Here is a 20,652-nt window from a genome sequence, read left to right as displayed (position 1 = left end):
GTCTCAGCGCACTTCCAGTTACACCACTGAACTCAAAAAGAGAGTTCACTTTCTGAGTCAACGCGACTAGAAAAACAAAGCCATAAAGCTGATGAAGTCAGAAGCATAAATGAAGAAGGCAGAGACATTTTGAAGCCAGAAGGAGAAATAGACCCTCCTGTGAAAGACTCAGAGATAAAACGGTAGTCTCGGAGAGAGAAGGAGATGCTGTTCTGTATTGTAATATCCTTATCATAGGAGATACACAAAATCAGTGGCCATAAAGAAGAGTTACTTTCCCTGTCTCTTTGAATAAGGAGGACAGTTTTGGAATTAAGGATACAGTAACCAGAAAAGGTACTGTTGGTGTATTACTCCTGGAAAAGCGAAATGCAAAACAAGACCACTTCTGACTGTCTCTAAGATAAAGAGGGCAGATTCATCATGTGGAACACGTATTCCAAAATCTCCAAGCAAGAGAGAATATTCGTGAAGAATATCTCTCTAAAAGACAACTCATCAAGAGACTTGTGAATTTAAGAAGATCTGAAGATATAACGTTTAAAAGTGCTTCATAATTACTTATGAACTGCAATTTTAAAAGATTCTGATGCTTGAAATTGGACTTTAAAATAAGACTTTTTCAGAATCAAGCTTAAACTGTAATGGTTTGAATTAAAACACACACACACACACACACACACACACACGTGTGCGCAATATATACATTTGCTCATAGTGGGGTTTAAGATAGAATTATATTTAGAGATATGTACAAAATGTTATGTTATTAAGAGTTTAATAAAAACTAATATTTTGAATTTACCATTGGTAAATTTTCCATTCTTGTTCCTTTAATAATAAGATTTTATTAGTTCATAACATTTTATTGTCTCTCTTAATTCAATTAGTTTTCTATTATAATTTTGTTTATAAACACCTCTTCAGGTGCAGAGAGTAGAATTTCAGGCATATGTACACTGTTCAATGTGTATGACAATAAACACATTGCTCCCTTTCACTCTCCTCCCTGTCTTTCTTCTCCATGTTTGTTTCTTTGAAAATTAACCCAAATCCATCTAAATCAGGGAGAACAAAAATTAAGGCTCATGGAGATAATAAAACTCAGGAACAGAATTAGGCCATTTGGCCCGTTGAATCTGTTCAGTCAATCAAGTCATGACTGATGTATATTTCCTCTCAACCGCATTCTCCTGTCTTCTCCCTATGTCCTTTGACACCCTTATTAATATAATTACCCTTACTGATATAAGGCTTGTCATAGCCAAAGAATGGTAGTGGGGACGAGCACCCACTGCTACACAAATGCTCTTCATGGCTTCTGACAACTGTCCAACTCCTGGCTTTCACGTGTGGCATAGTTCTTATGGCCGGCAGAAGTGTTCTCACTGACAGGAGAAGGGACAAAAGCAGGCAACTGGTACCTCTGTTGCTCCGGGCAGATGGGGCTCATTAACCACAGGTAGTAACTCATCTAGGAGAGGGAAAACTCCGCTGCCTTGTGGCTATGCCCGCTCACGGGAAAGGCTTTGGGAGTAAACCCCAAAGAAAAATCTGGAGTCGGAGTCCTGAAGGCGGCTTACTGCTGTACCCAGCATTGGCTCAGCAACTCCTGTGATGCTGCTGACCACAAACTGTATTGACTTTCGTCATTCCTTTAGACCTGTCATTAGCATGGAGAGGGGGGGGTCCCAGTGAATGGGCAACAGATGGATCTCCATATCAATTCTGCCCTGGCTTGCGCCCTGGAGCGGCCACTCTACAATGTCTAGTAGTGGGGCAGTACCTGTGGTGGACTATGACTGATGGAGGCCACCACTGTTGTAAGCATTGAGCAGCAGAATTCAGACCAAATGTCAAGAGTGTAATAACATGAATATGAACACTACAAATTCTCTGATGATAGATGCAATATAAAATTATTGAAGATTACAGTATGTAATGTTAAATGTTACATAACTTTATATTCTGCACAGTTTTAGCTCTTAACTAAATTGATTCCTATTGATTCTGTACCAGTGATCAACACTGTCTGCAAGTTATTCTTCATGTACGACTTGCTAATTGCCTCTAATTACATTTTGACAGAACTCTTTCTGATGACCATTCAGAATGTGGTGCCTTCACCATATCTCCTGGAACAAACTACTGGAATTTGAGACCCTCAGGTTCCAGAATTGTTTTTTTATTGGGAAAATGAGCTGATATTGGACCTAAAATGAGGCTGTCAAAATATTAATTGAAAGTTGCTTTAGTGGTGGCCAAGAAATGCATAGCCATAACTTGGAAATCTGATTCCCAACTGAGTCTGACTCGCTGGATAGTTGTGCATAGAAATGCATAGTTGTGTTCCCCTGGAGAAGATTATTTACAACCTCAGAAATTGTTACATGTTTTTAAGAATATGGAACCCGTATTTAAGATAAACGGGGGTTAATCTTTGATGAGCCCCGCCCCCCCCCCCCCCACTCCAGTCTCCAATACAATTATCACCAGTATCCCTAGTGATGTCTATGTCAAGACATTGATCCCTTAAGGGAGGAACTAAGCTCTGGATGAATCACATAATGTTTCATCTGTATGCAATTAATGTTTTTGGGAAACAGATGATTTTGTCACATTATATGGGAGTATTTCCTCTTCTTTTTTCCTTTTCCTTTGGGGGAGGGGAGCTTTCTCTTTTTCCTTTTTCTCTTTTCTTCTTTTCCTTTTTCCTACTTCTTTTTTAAGGATCGGCACGGTGCATAATTTTGAATTTATAAACTAGTGTTTGATCATTTTTGATTCTTCCTTCTTTGTGTATCAGCATGTAGTTCGATTTTTAATATTTTATTGTATATATCCGTGATGTTTCTTTGATTTTGTTTGCTTTGTAACTCCATGTTGATTGAAAAGCCTTAATAAAAAAAAAAATAAATAAAAAAAGAATGTGATGTAGCCCTGCCCATAGTTTCCTGCAGTCACTGGCCTTTTCACATTGTCGAATCTAGGTGACCCCCCCAGGACCTGGATGAAGTTCCTGGAAAGCCTGCACCTCCCGGATCTTTTCCACCACAACCTTACTTACCTCAAAAATCGGCAACTGGAGGGTCCAACCCCCAGTGATGATGTCACGAGTGACATGTTACGCACTCACAGGAGGAAGAAAACATAGTAATGACCATTTGGAAGCACGGTATAGAGTGATGAAGGAACAGTTAATAAGACATATACTTTAACTCACTTGTTTCATGGTCAATTTAATACCCATCAGTCGCGTTTCCTACCAGATTGCTTTGCCATCGAAAGCATGTAACTCACCTTGATGTTCAAACAGAAATCAGTAAGCCACTTGCCTGTTCAGTGTCAAATACTCTGTGGTATAATACTTTATTTTAATCGCCTATCTGATGCACACATGCGGGCACTGACGTCACAAAGCCTTCCTGGTAAGTCATTTGTTGATTAAAACCGCCAGAAGGAGATCAGCAGGTGAACTTGGCCGGGTTCTGAGAGTACCCCCAACCTAGATCTTTTCACACCATGGGATTCCCACGCAGGTAACTGGTCAAATTGCCCGGTTTACCTACTTGTTCTCAGCTTTGTGAAATGGCCTACTGAAACCTTCTCTAAGCCCGACTTATTGTATAATATGAAAATTATACCCATTGGTAATTTAATTGGGCACAAACACCTCCTTTGTTCAATCTTTATCACGTTTGCCGTGAATTGTTTGACATGGAAAGTTGGATATTCACTCACTACCGCAATAAGGATGCTTTCATCTGGGAAAATGTTTGAATCTGTTAGCATTTTGAAAGATTGGTGAATAGGTTTCGGCGTGAAAGTACTGTGATGTGTACAACCTATCTTTTGTGACATTTGTTGCCATTCTCTTTGACATTAAATTTTTGGTTGCATCTCCATATTGAAGAAGTATTCAAAGAAACTAGAATTTGCAAATTCTTCCAGATTTCCTTTCAGTAACCTATTTGGTGCCTTACAGCATGTTTGGATAGAATTTCCATCATTTTTTAAAATTACTTTATCACATCATGTTGTGGTTAAACATTTCTTGGTGACTATATGTGTTCAACCACTGGAAGAAGGTATTCATTGTCCCCAGCTCTCGCCTTGCCTCTGTATCTGGTTACTGCCAACAGCTGCTGATCCCCTTGCTCAGTACTAAGGTGCACTCAAGCATTGTCAGCATGTCCCCATAATCTTAAAACTCCTAAGTCATTTCCACTTTCCTGGTCACCAGTTCTGGCGTCAGTCCAGCCAGATATGAATAGGAAACAGAGGTCAGTTGTTTAAATTACATCTGACCCTCGCTCTTGATTCTGTCTGCCTCCATCAACAACTCGCCCCATCTTCTCTGATTGCCCTCCCAGTATTTATTTCCCGCACTGCAAGGTGAGAGGAACTCATCACTACTTTTATTGACGTTGTGTTCTCAGAATTTTGGAGCGTTATGTACAGGATCAAATTCCAGGGGCCAAAGTGGTGGTGGAATCCATTGGACCTCGCAGGCATGGAGATGGGTTTCAGGAAGAGGACTACACCAAGTCAGATCTAATGGTTTATGCCATTGACCCGTTGACCAACAGAGCAATATCACGCAATGAGCTCTTCAAGTAAGTATGGTGCAGTAGTAATTTTTCAAATGTTTTTGCATTTATCTAAAATGAACATTATCAGCAGATTAAATCTTAAAATGAAGGCATAAGATTAACGTAAAGGTTTCATATAAAGGGAATAAACTTTATTGGGGAGAAAAGAGCTTACTGAAAGAAATGATAAATGGAAGATCACAAAAGAAGCTCTGACAAGGACTGTAATGGGGATAGGAACATAGGAAGTAGGAACAGGAGTAGGCCAAAAATGGCCCATCGAGCCTGCTCCGCCATTCAATACGATCATGGCTGATCTAATTTATGACCTAACTCCACCTACCTGCCTTCTCCCCCTATCCCCTAATTCCTCTATCCTGTAAAAATTGATCTAACCAAATTTTAAATATGTTTAATGAAGCAGCCTCAACCCCTTCCCTGGTTAGAGAATTCCAAACATTCACTACTCTCTGGGAAAAACTATTTTTCCTCATCTCTGTCCTAAATCTACTCCCCCGAATCTTGAGACCGTGTCCTCTCGTTTTAGTTTCCCCGGCCAGCTCAAAAAACCTTCCTACATCCATACCCTTCATAATCCTATATGTTTCTATGAGATCTCCTCTCATTCTTCTGAAGTCGAGCGAATACAATCCTAGACGATTTAATCTTTCATCATAAGTCAACCCCTTCATCCCAGGGATCAACCTAGTAAACCTCCTCTGGACCGTCTCCAAAGCCAGTATATCCTTCCTCAAATATAGAGACCAGAACAGGACATAGTACTCCAGGTGCGGTCTCACCAGTACCTTATACCTCGATGTTATCATATTTAGTGAGTTAATAACTTAGCAAACAGCAACAGCTGAATGTCATTCAAATTTATCCTGCTCACAAATGCTAATAAAGCAGATTCAAATTCTTGGAGCAAGTCACATTTCATCAATTTGTTTTATGTAATATACATGTACATTGCGGCATCAGAACCGGAACCTTTGTGCTCTGAAATTTTTAATTCATTAGTCTGTGGTGAGCACTGACTTGTCTTGTCAGAAACAAATATGCAATCTCACTTTCTACCAGGATTCATCAAGTAATCATCTCCGTCCCTTCAGACAGGGAACTCCATTCAAATGTGGACCTCTGAGAGTTGCCTAGCTCCATGCTCATTTGTAACCACTTCACTATGCTGGCACCATCCACTGCATGTTTACAAGATACGATGATTATCTTTCCTTCAGTACATTTATAATGAGGCAAGAAGATAGTTAATTTAAATGCACTGCAAATTTCTGATTCATAGAAAAGCAATATGTCTCTTAAAAATGTCCTGGGAAACTGTCCAGGCGTCTACTGTCAAAGTAATGTTGGATTTCTTTCCAATATGCTCATTTACAAGATCTGTGGTGTGTACTCTCTGCTGTTGTTAAGCAACAATAACATTCATTAAAGCAGGGGAAGGTGCAATGATCAAATTCGAAACATCAGTGTTTTTGTTAAATTATTTTTGCATGGCTTCTTGTCACAGTAGAGGCTCATAAATGAGTGGCAAACTCAGATTGATCAGAATGCCATCTGTAAGGTTAACAAATTTCCAGAGAACAATTCAACTGGTGCAAAAATAACCTACTTAGTATGTGCCATTTTTACTGTTCAAGTAAAATTTAAGTGGTGAGATTAGCATCTGAGTTCATCTGAAAAATTCCAAGGGGAGGATGCATGTTAAATAAAAAGCAGCTAACGATGGCATGCAGTGTAAAAGAAAAGTATTTAATTGTGCAAAGATGGTGACAGGTCAGAAACTTGGACAGAATATCAAACAGCAAAGAATGAATGAAAAATTAATGAGGAAAGAAAACAGAGCACATGAAAAATATGAGAAGCTCAATATGTGAAAGTACTTATAAAGTGTTTCTGTAGATACTTACAGAAAGAGTTACAAAGTATTAAAGAAAGGATTGGTCTGGAAATGAATCAGAGATATTAATAATGATAAATAATGAAATTACAAATAAATTTTAATGGTGAAAAATGCCGGCGCTGCGGGAGCCTCATAATGGCAGTACTGCCACTGGTGCAGACCAGGAAGAGCAGAGACAGATGCCTGCTCTGAAGGGTTCAGCTGCCTGGTCCTAATGATAGTGGCTCCAGTGGCATAAATCCTGAAACCATGGAGGTCTGTGCCCAAGATAGCAGCACCCGTGCCCACCTGCAGCCATGAGGGGGCTTGCAGACTCCGGAGAGCAAGGCTCCAGAAATGGGAAGAACGCCCCCTGTTGAGAAGGAGAAGGCTCTGCGGGGCGATGACCATGGCAGCAGACTAGCGAGGGGCTCAGCGGCTGATGGACCCATACAGGCTGCAGACGACATGCCGGAGACTGGCTCATGGGAACCAGGTATCGGAGCCGAGATGTGAGAGGTAGCTGAGGGCAAGAAGCGCTGAAATCTTCCTGATCGTGTCGGAGGTTTGGTTCTGGAGCTAAGCTTGTCGAGGAGTTAAACAGGAGTCTGTGTGTTTGCAGAGGCTGTGGGAGCACTGAAGGCAAATCCACATTCAGTGACTGTGAAGGGACTCTCTTTTGCTTTGCTTCCTCTTTAATAGTAAGGGGCACCAGGTGACACTAATGGTATTGCTTTGTTTGCCTTACGCCAATCAGAAGGCAATTTTGTGTCATATTATATGTTCTGTACTATTACATGACAATAAAAGAACCTTGAAACTTGAATTTGTGTGGTTTTGTGTAAGAGATCATGCTTGACCACGTTATTGGAGTTGTTTGAGGAAGCAATATATATTGTGAATGAAGGTACTTGGATTTCTAGAAGACATTTGATATTAAGCCCTATTGAAGGTAACTGAAGAAAATATCAACTTGAGGTGTAACACTTGAATGATGGAAGAGTAGCTGGCTGGATGAAGTTATCAAAGATATGTTTCTAAATTTTCCTGATGACACAAAATAGGTGGGAGGTTAACCTGTGAATGAGCTGGAAGCAATCCACAGAAGGACGTAGATAAATGAAGTACAATGTGGAAAAACATGAGATTGTTCATTTTGGCGTAGAATCTAAATGATGAGAGATTACAGAGCTCGAGTTCAGATATCCCAGTGAAAGATTTGTAAAAGGTTGCCTTTGGGTACTGTTGGCAATTTGGAAAGCTAACAAAATGCAAAATACTTCACCCAATTGTCTGTCAGGTTGGAGGCCGGTGACCAGTGGTGTGCCTCAAGGATCTGTATTGGGCCCATTGTTGTTCATTATATACATTAATGATCTAGATGATGGGGTGGTGAATTGGATTAGTAAATATGCAGACGATACTAAGATAGGTGGAATAGTGGATAATGAAGAAGGTTTTCAAGGATTGCAGAGGGATTTGGGCTGCTTAGAAAAGTGGGCTGAAAAATGGCAGATGGAATTTAATGCTGATAAGTGTGAGGTGCTTCATTTTGGTAAGAAGAATCAGAATAGGACATATGTGGTAAATGGGAGAGCATTGAGGAATACAGAAGAGCAGAAAGATTTAGGAGTGACGGTATATCGTTCCCTGAAGGTAGAAACTCACGTGAATAGGGTGGTGAAGAAGGCTTTTAGTATGCTGGCCTTTATCAATCATTGCATGGAATATAGGAGTTGGGAGGTGATGTTGAGATTGTATAAGACGTTGGTGCGGCCTAATTTGGAGTTCTGTGTGCAGTTCTGGTCGCCTAATTATAGGAAGGATATAAACAGAGTGGAGAGAGTGCAGAGAAGGTTTACCAGAATGTTGCCTGGGTTTAAGCATCTGGAGTATGGGGAGAGATTGGACAGATTGGGTCTTTATTCTTTGGAGCGTAGAAGGTTGAGAGGGGATTTGATAGAAGTATTTAAGATTATGAAAGGGATAGACAGAATGGATGTGGATAGACTATTTCCGTTAAGAGGAGGAAAGTTTAAAACAAGAGGACATGAGTTAAGAATTAAGGGGCAGAGGTTTAGAGGTAACATGAGGGGGAACTTCTTTACTCAGAGAGTGGTAGCTGTGTGGAATGATCTTCCGGGAGAAATAGTGGCGGCGGAGTCAATTGTATTATTTAAGAAAAGGTTGGACAGGTATATGGATGAGAAGAAGATGGAGGGTTATGGGCATTGTGCAGGGAGGTGGGATTAGAAAGGGGTGTTTGGTTCGGTGCGGACTAGAAGGGCCTAATGGCCTGTTTCCGTGCTGTAATTGTTATGTTATGTTATGTTATCTACAAGTTTTGCACAGCTGCAAAATGACTTTCCAACTTTTACACTCTATACTGCAATCTAAGAAGGCAAGATTACAGTGCACCTTCTTTATCACTGTCTACTGTGTGGCCACTTCCATAGAGATATGGACTTGGATCACAATCTACATCATTACTCCTAAGGGCTCTACTATTTACTGTATACTTTCCTATTATATATGCCCTCCAAAAATGTAAAACCTATCCAGATTAAACTCCATCTGCCATATCTCCAATTGACCTATGTCCTGATGAATCCTTTGACCATCTTCTACACTATACACAACTTCACTAATTTTTGTCATCTGCAAATTTACATTGTACAAACAAGGAGGTTACAGCACTGATCCCTACAGAACACCACTCAATCTGAAAGAACTCAATCAAGAATAGCATCCCTCACTATAACTCACTGTCTTCTACATTCAACTAATTTTGAATCCAGTCTACCAGATCTCCTAGTGTCTCATGTGCCTCAATCTTCTGGATCTGGCTACTGGGCAGGACCTTGTCAATAACCTTACTAAAGTGCATCTCGACAACATCCTCTGCCCTACCCTCATCAATCATCTTTATCAATACCTTAACACACTCAAAATTAGAACTAGAGGATGTAGGTGTAAAGTGAAAGGGGAAAGATTTAGTTGGGAACTGAGAGGCAATTTTTCATACAGAGGGTGCTCTGTATCTCAAATAAGCTCCCAGTGGAAGCTGCAGAACGGGACACAAAAATGAGATTCAAAGGACATTTGGATGGATTTGTGGACAGGAGAAGCTTAAAGAGATATGCAGGCAAATTGGATTTGGTCACAAGGATTAGTTGGGCAGAGGGCCTGTTCTCGGTTGTATGACTTAGAATTCTCTCCAAGAACTCATCTACCATTGATCTTAAGGCTCATCAGCCCATAACTTTCTGGATTATCCCCAAGATGGTGGCCCTGCTATAATGGCAGTACTGCAATGGAGTTGGGAAGGCACAGCACTCCTCAATGAGGTCCTCTTGCCTGGTTGTTAATATCATCAGTCCAACACAGGCTTTAAACAGCCTTGCTAAAGGAACCAGTAGTGTTTCTGTTAACATCTTGAAAACCAAGGAGGCCTGTGTTCAAGATGGAACTTTCCAGTGCTTGGCAGTAGACCATGAGAGGTTGCATATTTCAGGGGATCATCGGACTCTCTCAGAGCACTGGAAGTGGGAGAATAACCCCCCCCCTACCTCCACCCTGAAAGATGATCATACAGAGAAGGTGACCATGAGAGCAGTGAGGGGCTCACAGGACACCCACTAGCTACGAGCTGCTAGAGACCAGAGACTGGTGGCTGAAAGACCCACACAGGCTCCCAAAGGCTGGCATGTGGGAATCGGGTTTCAGGACCATGAGATGAGAGAGTGATGAGGTCAAGAAGGGCTCCCGAAGGGGTCTTAAGTGATAAAGGTTTCCTCATCGTATTGAAGTTTCAGATCTGGGAGCTCAAGTTCACCAATGGACGGACAGGATGCTAATGCAGTTGCAGAGTCTGTGAGAGCTCTGGAGATTCTCTGATGGGACTCTCTTTTGATTCCCTTTCTCTTATCATTGGGGATGTTGGACAATGCTCATGGCACCTCTTAGTTTACTTTTACGGCAGGCAATAATTAATACATTTTGTATCTCGATCTTAAACAAATGAACAATACTGGCTACTATCCAGTCCTCTGGGACTTCAGCTTTGGAGATAGGGAATAGGAAAATATCTGTGAAGGCCTCAGCAATCTCCTTTTGCATTTCCCAATAACTTGGGATAGATCACATCAGACCCTGGAGATTTATTCACCTTAATGTTCTTCGAGAGACCGATCACTTGGCCAGGTTCATTTCCAAAATCGAGCTCAAGAATGGCCTTTTCTGCCATTGGGCTACCTACACACTGGATCAAGAAGCCCTTCTGGATATACCTCATAAATTGTGCCATGTCTAAGCTTCTTGCAATAAGAAAGAAGGGTGAGCGAAGTAGTGTGAAAAATCCTTTCCACCTGGAGAGCGGTAGAGCTCTGGAACTCGCTGCAATTCCCTCAGGCAGAAATCCTCATCACAATAGCTGGTTCTCTACATGAAATTGTTTGACCTATAAGTACAAAGGACAAAGTGCTAGAAAGTTGAGATTCTTTTGGAGAGCTCTTTCCGACAGGTACCGATGTGCTGAAGTGTCTCCAAATCTGCCAAACCTTTCTGAGATTTTTTGATTTCCCTAGTTGCTACCAGCACCCTTTCCCAATCCCTCATCACATCAAATCCTCCCAGCTTCATTATCAAGCTTCTCTCAATCCCTTCCAAGCCACAAGTTGATCCACCCCTCCACTCCACTCCAACCACAAAACAGTCACTTGCTTCTGAATTCCACCCGCTCCATGCCACACCCAATGGACAAGTGAGTTCCAAAGCTCAACCCCCTATCCACCCTAGCATGTGCCAGCGGTGTGCAGTGCTCAATGACCAATTGAGCCCATCTCAGCAAAGGAGAACCAGACACCAAATCCTGGTCTTGGTTACAGAGGTGTTCAATGCAGATGCATTTTAGTTCCTTGTGAATTTCATCTGCCGCCTGTAATGGAGGATTAAAACCATGTGCCCAGATGCTTTTTGCTTATGTGGAACTGACGACACTGGGTCCACACTCAGGTCACCTTACTTTCAGAACTAGCAGATGTAATTAAACTCAGCCATGGGGATTTATCTGAAGATACACTTTGAAATGGAATTCCACTGTGAGGCCCAGGGAAAGCAGTTGTCAAATGCAACACTCTGAAATTGACGAACTGGTCACAACCTGTCTTGCTCAAGAAGTTCTAATAAGTCTTTGTATCTACGAGATAAACCAGGAAATCATAACATCCTGGTTCCATAATAATTAATCTTCTAAATTGTAGAATATTATGTTCAGTTTTGATTTTGACTGACAAATGTTAGAAGAAGTAGGCGCATGATTAATTGTTTTTGGGGTATATAAGCCTGTGGTCCTGCTGCTGAAGTTTAGACTCTCCGAGGGGTGGGAACACCCCTTGTCAAGAAGGAAGAACAGCCAGAGTCCGAGCAACGTCCCGGTCGGGGGAGGTGGAGAAGCTGCTACCAGCGCCCTGACAACCTACTACAAGTGTACAGTCGTTGCCTCACTTCGGCAGTTGGGACCAGTCCAAGCGTTGATAAGTATAGTTGGGAAGGGCTTGCATATTGTAGTGTGAAATCAGCTTTTGAATTAGTAATAAACATTTGTATAAACTGAACTGCTCTCGGTGTGTGTGTCTATTTTCTTTCGGTAGCTCAAACATTGTGACCAATCTAAAATGAACAAAATGAGAGGTATAAGTTTACCCAAGACACATCCTTCAGAGATCTGTGTGCACTTACATCCTTGTGGTTTCTCAACTCTTCAGAAGCATGCCATTTATTTCATATTTCCTCTTTCTTCCAAACTGAACACGCCAGTTTGCAATTCTCTCTGTGAAAATGTCATTTGCTCTGTGTATGGTAATTCTACCTGTCTGGTTCCTTTCAAATTTTAAGCAAGCATAAAAATGAAATAGCAGTACCAGAGAGAATTTTAAGCCAATTTTACGTCAACACCATTTCCAGCCATAAAATGTCTTCTATTAATTTAATGTTTGTGCTTGACAGATTCTTAGATGGGAAACTGCTGGACATAAACAAGGATTTTCAGCCTTACTTGGGACAAGGAGGCCGTATTCTTGAAATCCGCACGCCAGATGTGGTGGCAAATGTACAGAAGCAGGCACAAGCTGTGGGTTACACAGAAGGCGCTCTGTTGGCTTTGGCTATTATTATCATCCTCTGCTGTTTGCCAGCTATTCTGATTGTCATGGTCACCTACAAGCAGTGAGTACACAAATGATGCATTGTTATGCTGTCTCTAACGCCTGTGATTTAATTCTTTATTCCTTGCATTGAAGTATGTTCTCTGTCATATTGGCTGCAATCACTGTTGGTTGAACTCGTTCATTTGTCTCACTGTGTGATGCTGAATTGAAGGCAATTCTCCACAAATTTGTTTCTCAGTTTCTCTGTGGCCATCTGGGATGGTGAATTAATATCAATAACTAGCCCACATTGAGCAAAATTTACAAGCAAAGCTCCTTGCAGCTGTCATATTGCCATTTCTTGACACCTCATCTCAGACGTGGCAGATCCAGACATGACTTGCCAACACAGGGTAATTAAGAGTTACAGATACTGTTTTTGTTTGTCAGATTTATTCTTTGAATGTGGTATAAAAGCTGGCTTTTATTTTCCGGCCCTTATTGCTCCTGAGAATAAGGTGGTGGCATTTTGTCCTGAACTAGTTTCATCCATGTGATGAATGCATTACCAGTGCTATTCGCTGGGGATTGTAGCTGAGGAGCAATGGCAAGGCAGCCTTTTGCCTGCGCTCTGTAACTCATGAGGGAGCTTAGAACCAATGGTGTTCTCCTACACTCACCCTCCTTATCATTCCAAATAATGAAAATCTCAGACTTTGTTCTATTCCTAGGTTAAAACATAACATTAAATAGTTTAGTGTTCATTATTTCATACAAAACTACAGCTTGAACTGAAGCCCTCTGTTCTTAGTGCCATGTAATCTTATTGAGCGAGGTATTGCCTATAGTTGGCGACCCATTTTCCTTTCTTGCCAACATTGTACGAGCTTACAGATCGTACAATGTTGGTCCAGTTCTCCCCCGGCTGACAATTGGCAGTTCGTAGTGCAGATGCTGAAAATCTGAAATAAAAACACAAATGCTGATAAATTCCCAGCTGGCCAGGCAGCATCTAAAAGGAGAAACAATGTTAATATTATAGCTTGTTAACTGTCCATTGGAAACAAAGAGGCCCTCTTGAAGTGCTGGAAGGTGCATGCTGGTTCTGCTTCGAAATATTGGCGGGAAAGATTGACCTGAGGCATTGACTGTAAACATAAAACATGGGGACTATTTGTCTCACCCTTTATCCCCAGGGTATTGGCAGAATTTTTTGTCCTTACTTCTCTTGCCAGCTGCCCGGCATGAAAAGGACAACAGTGTTTTTCTTTTATCTTTTAGAGAACCAAAGAGCCTCGTTAGCTTAGCTAACAGAGCTGCTGACCCAAACAACTTCCTCTATCACAAAGGTGTGCTGTGTGTGCATTTAATTGACCACTCTAAATTGCCCTCAGCATGGGGGAGAGTTGATGGAAACTCAAGGGGAAGGGTGACTTGGAATAATGTAAATGGGTGTCTGAAAGGGGCAGGACTCAGTGGGCCCAATGGCTCGATGACAGAAAATGAACCATGAGATCAACTTGACAGATTATTATGTGTTGAAGGGCTGAGTTAAATGGCTTCAGGTTTGCATGTTCCCACTCTTCGGCCCTGTATGCCTGGTGATGCAGAAAACTACTCCACGTGATTAGATTTTAACCTCCCATTTTTAAAATCACTTTTCTTCCTTAGGGGTTTCTGTTTGATGTTAATGACACTTGACAGATAAATGAAATGTCCCCAGTTTGCTGGCCAAGACCACAGCATCTCCTTTTGAGTTTTGTTCCAAATTGACTTTTATTTGGTAAACAATTTGCAACCTTGAGCATACAATTCACTTGGATTATTTTACCGGCATCAGTCCAGCATTGTTTGACGATGAGCACTGTTGGTTTACAGCCTTTCGTCTTCATAAATTTTGGAAGACTGGCTTGTTTTCAGACACTCTGTGATTATTGTATTAAAAGATGAAACCCAATAGCTCTGTGCTATTCATGTCCTGGGTGGTTTTGAAGAGATTCTATTTTAAATGATTAAAGTAGTCTTTCAGAAGTGAGGGCTGAAATTCTGCATGTCTTCGGCCAGGCCAAATCCTCACTATTGGTGAATGCAGAAAATTTAATCAGACCAGTGTTGTTCTTCCACTATCTCCATTCCACATACGTTCCCGTGGCAGGAGTGTATGATTTCAGCTCTGCAGTATTGTCATGCACTGCATGATAAGAATGTGGTGACTAAACCATTGTTTAACAATATTTTTCTTGTTTTTTCTCATTGTTCCAATCATTTAGATTTAAGGAGTAAGTATACATCTTTTATTTCTCTTTATTCAGCCTCATCTTTGTCAAGCTGCAATTGTTAGTTAAACTTCAGTGCTTGCAATTCCATTCATTTTCATAAAAAAATGATAGTTATTCTATTTGTACTTTAGCTTCATTAACAAAGTTATTTTAGAATCCACGTAAAATTAATGTGCAATTAAACAATATCAGTTGGTAAACTATAAATTATGTCGTGAACCAAGGAAAATGACTGTTATTTGCATTGCACGTACAAAGTGCATTTCATTCTTGGTCATTCAATCAGTGGGTTTAGAGATTGCAACTTGTAGTTTATGATTAAGTCACTCTCTATTGATATTGTGTGCCCAATAGAAGTTATTTATTATAACATGATCCAGAATATTGTGATCATGAAGAGGTTCCTGGGCACTTCTTGCTATTCTGTTTCTAAAACAGGTAACTGAAACAAATCCTAAAGGATGGAAAACACAAGCATTCCCTGGAGATGAAGGGGTGGTGTACTCGTGGAACATAGAACAGTGCAGCACAGGAGCAGCCCCCCTCACCCCTCCATGTCTGTACTAACCATAATGGTGAATTAAACGAAACATTCCTTCCTGCTGCACATCCATGTGTCTATCTAGCAGCCTCTTTAATGCTACTGCCATATCTACCCCTTGCAGCCAAGCACCTACCACTCCCTGCAAAAAAAATAGCATGCAGTGCACCTCTCCTTTAAACTCCTCCTCCCCGCTCTAATATTTGATATTTTTATCCTGGGAGAAAGATTCTGATTGTCTTTGCCTTTCTTATACTTCCATTGCTTTTCCAAGCTCTACTGAAACAGTTGAGTTTCAAAGCCAGAGGAAATAACCTCTGGATGAATGGCCTTGTATAATGGCAATGCACAAAAAGTGCTGCAGATCATTCATTATCCTTAGGAAAGAACAGGCCTGAGCCCTTCCCCTGATCTGCCGAGCTTCTCCAGTACTTTTATGTACAGCACAAGACCCCAGCCAGTGCAGATTTTCTTGCCTACCTGTATTTGGCCTTGAATTAGGGTCCCTGCTCTCAAGGTGAAACTGCTGAGGAGTGAAAAAAGCACACAAATGCTGGAGAAACTCATCAGGTCAAACTGAGCCTTTATGTAGCAAAGGTGAAGTTACATCACCAACATTTCAAGGGGGAGGGAGAGGGTGGTGAGGGTGGGAGATGATAGGTGGAAGGGGGGGGAGGACCGCAGGAAGGGAGGGGAGGAGTCTAGGCTAGGTGGAGAGAGAAAGGAAGTAGGAACTGGAATAACTCGCTAGTTAAAGGGGACGTGGGGAGGAAGGGGGGATAAAGGGAAGCTGATTATTGCTAAGCAGTGAACTCAGTGTTCATGCCCTGGGGTTGGAGGGTGCCCAGACGAAAAATGAAGAGTTGTTCCTCCAGTCTGCGGGTGGTCAGGGTGGGGTCGTGTGAAAGGCCATGGACAGACGTGTGAGCTTGAGAGTGTGACTCAGGATTGAAATGGTTGGCGACAGGGAAGTCGCTTTTGTTGCGGATGGAGAGGAGATACTGGGCGAAGTGATCTCCTAATCTGCGACCGGTCTCTCCGATGTAGAGAAGGCCACAGGGGGTGCACCGGATGCAGTAAATGTGCTCTTTGGAGGGTACAGGAGAGTTGTTGCTTCACCTGAAAGTTCTATTTGGGGACTCAAACCGTGGTGAGGGAGGAGGTGTGGGTGCAGGTACGACCCCAGTGGAAGGTGCCAGGGGTGGGGGGGGGGAGGGCAATGGGTGGGGAGGGAAGAGTGCACAAGGGAGTCACGGAGGGAGCGATCCCTACGGAAGGCTGAGAGGGGAGGAGAAGGGTCTTGCTCAAGAGTGAGATGAGGAGAAATTGCTTTTCAGCAATGAACCTGGGATTTTCTACCTCGGTGGCTCTGGGCACTCAGTGATTGAGTATAATTAAGGCTGCCATAATGTTGGGACACAGAGAATCAAGGGATATACAAGTCTGATAAATATTTAATAATAAATATGAAATGAAATAGTTGCAAATTTTCTAAGAATTATATCTCTGACACCAGCTCCTATAATGGCCTCTGCTCCAGAAATTCATCATTTTTTAAATGTTCATCCTTTAAAGCTGCCATAGTTTTGTCACTTCCTCCTGCCAAATATGTTTATTTCTTTAATCCTAGATTATAGTACAACTCTGTTTTAAAACAACATAAATTAATGTGTCTTCTACAGCCCAATGCTCTGAAATTCATTCATTACAAATTGGCAGTAGTCCTACTTTTTGGTGTTTCTTAAAGTGAATAGTTTTTGAGACAAAATGTAAGAGAATTTAGATTACTTTCGATGATGGGGCTAGTTTGCAATCTCTTAACCCGAAGCAAAAAGCCTCAGAAATCCCTATATCTCAGATTTTTCAAAGTCCATTTGTAAAATTCAAACAGAACGTTATGCACGTTGATTTGTATTTTTTAGGTCCATGATAGACAGATTAATCAGCTCAGAAATCTGTCCTTTGACAGTTGTTCACTTATTAAGAATGATAGGTCCAAAAACAAATCTTCGGGCCCAGGGAAAAATGATTCCTTGGCAAAGGCATATGTAGATTTGCATGGTCTTGCTGAAAGAGATAAGGTTTATTTTCTTTTCAAAGAAAAGTAATCATTTGATGAGTACATAAAGTGTTGATGAAATGGTTGTGAACATGTGTTTTCCTTTTGAACAGGCGACAGGCTGAGTGTGCAAAGACTGCACGAATCCAGATGGCTTTGCCAGCGGGGAAATCAACCAGCGGCCCAGCAGCTAACCTTTATGAAGAACTGGGTGACAACACAATGTAAGTCATTGCACAAAAAAGGACATTATAAAGGGAGGAAAATGAAAGGCATTCTATTTAAATATGTTTAAAATCTAGTTCAATTGATGATTTTCCAATGCTCAAAAGCTATTATCGAGCTTGAATTCCTGAAAGCAGGCTTCAGAATGCAAAGCAGAGTAGAGGAGCTCCCAGATTTGCAAATTGTTCCATTCATTTCTGAAACATTTTCAAGAAAGAATTAAGAACAATAAGATGTTTCACAGTATTCTTCTTGTGACTGGGTACAGTATATATTCTGTTAGTTTAATTATAGGCAGTGATAGGGTGATTATTCACTGAAATGAACAAATTAAGATGGTGTGCATAGAGCGAGATGATATGGAAAACTATAAAAATTGATATTTCTGATTTATGGAGAAATTTATGTACAGATAGTTCTCAGGGTGTGAATCCTTACATAACTCAGGGAGTGCCTGTACTTGGAAATTTCAATTGTATCCATCAAGGTGTGCAAGAATGATGAAGTTGCAGTGGAACCGAGATCATTTTGACCATTGGCCATCTACTTCAAACTTAAGTTGTAACTGAGTTTCAAGACTGGACAATATAGAGAGCTGCTGGTGTAAGTGAGGATGGTATCTGACTTCAAAGATGCAGCAGTAGGTAGCAGGAGAAAAAAAAATTAGAGATTGGAGATAAGATGCTATTCTTTGTTGCAGTGATTGGAAGGAAAATGGTTGAAAGATTGGTTGAAATGATAGAAAGGGAACCAGAAGTCAGGTGATGGTGGAAGAGGGAGGTGGTAACTTGAAAGGTTAGGGAGCATCTCGTTGGGGGGAGCTCGTTGGGGATAAGGTGGATTACATGCTCATGTAGTTGGAGTTGTCCAGAGATTGGAGAGAGGGACAATTTTTTATGAGGTGGGAAGGAAGGGAGGAAAGTTGACAGATTTAGGTAAATTTTTGATTTGTCTTGTGGGCTAACAAAAGGCGCACTTCCTTTTGTTCAAGGATTGTTCAATGACAGAAAATCCTTAAACAAAATGATGTATGTTTGCATACGCCAGTGGTTTTCAAACTGCCCTCCTAAACCCACATTCCACCTTAAGTAATCCCTATGCTTTAGGTGCTCTGTGATTAGTAAGGGATTGCTTAAGGTGGGATGTGAGTGGGAAGGGAAGGTTGAGAATCGCTGCTCTAGACCCAATTGTTACTGAAATATTTTGCTTGAGAAAAATTGTCATTGGCCCATTTCCTTTGGAGTGATGAAACCGTGCACATAACGAGTCAACGAGGTACAATTAAAACAGTGGTTTTCAAACGTTTTCTTTCCACTCACCACCTTAGGTAATCCCTTACTAATCACAGGGCACTTATGGCATAGGGAATACTTAAATTGGAATGCAAGTTTCAGGGGGTAGTTTGAAAACCACGGGCTTGCACCATTCCAAAGGTAGCTATGCACCCCTGGTGCAGAAGCACCTTTGTATTCATGCCAAGAAGCTGCAGCCAAATTTTCCAAATGATACAAATATACAGATATTATTGTGTTTTATTCATGAAAGTAGTCAATTTTCAATTGCCTCACACTAAATAGATATTATGCATTGGAATTTCTTGGAAAATATAACCAAGAAATTAACTGAAATTAACTGTGAATGAAGCAACGAGAATCATTGTTAGTATTACAGACTTCTTTTACAAGATGCAGTATGGGCAAGAATGATGCAGGGCTGCACCAATTACTGTTTCCATGCATTGGCAATACCTTAACATATGCAAATCATGTGGAGGTATTTCATCTCAGGAAATTTACAGGAGTTTTTGGTGTTTTGGGCAAATACTGTACGCAAAAATAGAACACTGAGGTATTCAGATTTCCATTTCTATCTTATAGTTCAATTGGAAATAATTTATCCCTCTTCATATGCAATGAGAGCTGATCCTGCAGGTCGTGTGCCAAAAGAGATTTGAAAGAATATAGTACCTCTGGAAATCTTTCAGTATTCAGTTCTCCTCTCCCAAAAAGAATGAATCTTCCATCCACAGGATTCAATTGATTTCATTATCATTTCCTCTCCAGTTTTCCGTTGCTATTATGCATGAGTAATTTATGCATTTTCAGTTTTATGAAATTACGTGTTTTATTATTTATGTGCCATGCAAAGACAAATGTAGTTTTGTTTCATCGGTGCTAAAGTTGTTTCTTTCAACTTTGGAATTTAATGCTTCAGTTTGTATTGCAAATGGGCATCAGATTTGCCTGCTAGTTCTGCCAAATTGCCCATGTTTTTTGAACCTGTTCAACAGATGGGGCATGAGCGATGAGGACTCTGAATTAGTTCATAGCCACTTCGAAGTTCAGGGGTATAGGAAGTGTCAGGAGTACCCAGCGAGTCAAGGAGCATCTGTGAAGAAAGAAATAGTGTTAATTCTTTCAACTATGACCCTTCATCCAGTGAGAAAGCAATTACATTTTAAGTTCCAGAGATGGATGGAGGGTAAAGGGAATGGTTGTGATAGGAAGGAGACAGAGATTGTCCTGGTTACACAGTGTTGTCTCTGTTGATGGCTGAATGGGGGCAGTTGGAGAGAGAGCAAAAAAAAAGGTAACCCAAGAGAGCATGCTGGAAATCTGAGATGCCGATACAGCAATGGCTCGAAATCCTGAGAGGAAAATGGGGAAAATACTGAGCGACTTAGGCAGCATTTGTAAAGGGAAAAACAATAAACCACTGTTGCAAGTGGTGAACGGACAATTGAAATCCCTTCCTCAAATCCACACGAGAAAAAAAGAGTTGACTTGAGTTGCATTCACTGTGTTTGTCTTTAAATTCCCTTTATATAAATTCCAAAATAAAAGAATTGCTAAACTCAAATCTTGGTTGAACATAGGCAGGACATTAACATTCTGCTATTGCCTGTAGAATAAT

The 20,652-nt window shown here is 41.0% G+C and overlaps 1 protein-coding gene across 1 annotated transcript in view; it reads left to right on the top strand.

The window, feature by feature from the left end:
• Nucleotides 1–20,652, top strand: part of pcdh15b (protocadherin-related 15b) — a 568,726-nt gene that overhangs the window by 501,247 nt on the left and 46,827 nt on the right. Inside the window, exons 28-30 of the mRNA XM_069899399.1 lie at nucleotides 4,440–4,616; nucleotides 12,496–12,714; nucleotides 17,628–17,738. Coding sequence (XP_069755500.1) covers nucleotides 4,440–4,616; nucleotides 12,496–12,714; nucleotides 17,628–17,738 — 507 coding nt within the window. The remainder of the gene's footprint in view (nucleotides 1–4,439; nucleotides 4,617–12,495; nucleotides 12,715–17,627; nucleotides 17,739–20,652) is intronic.

Source organism: Narcine bancroftii, chromosome 10, assembly GCF_036971445.1.
Source record: "Narcine bancroftii isolate sNarBan1 chromosome 10, sNarBan1.hap1, whole genome shotgun sequence".
NCBI lineage: Eukaryota > Metazoa > Chordata > Chondrichthyes > Torpediniformes > Narcinidae > Narcine > Narcine bancroftii.
This window is presented reverse-complemented; position numbering and strand designations above follow the sequence as displayed.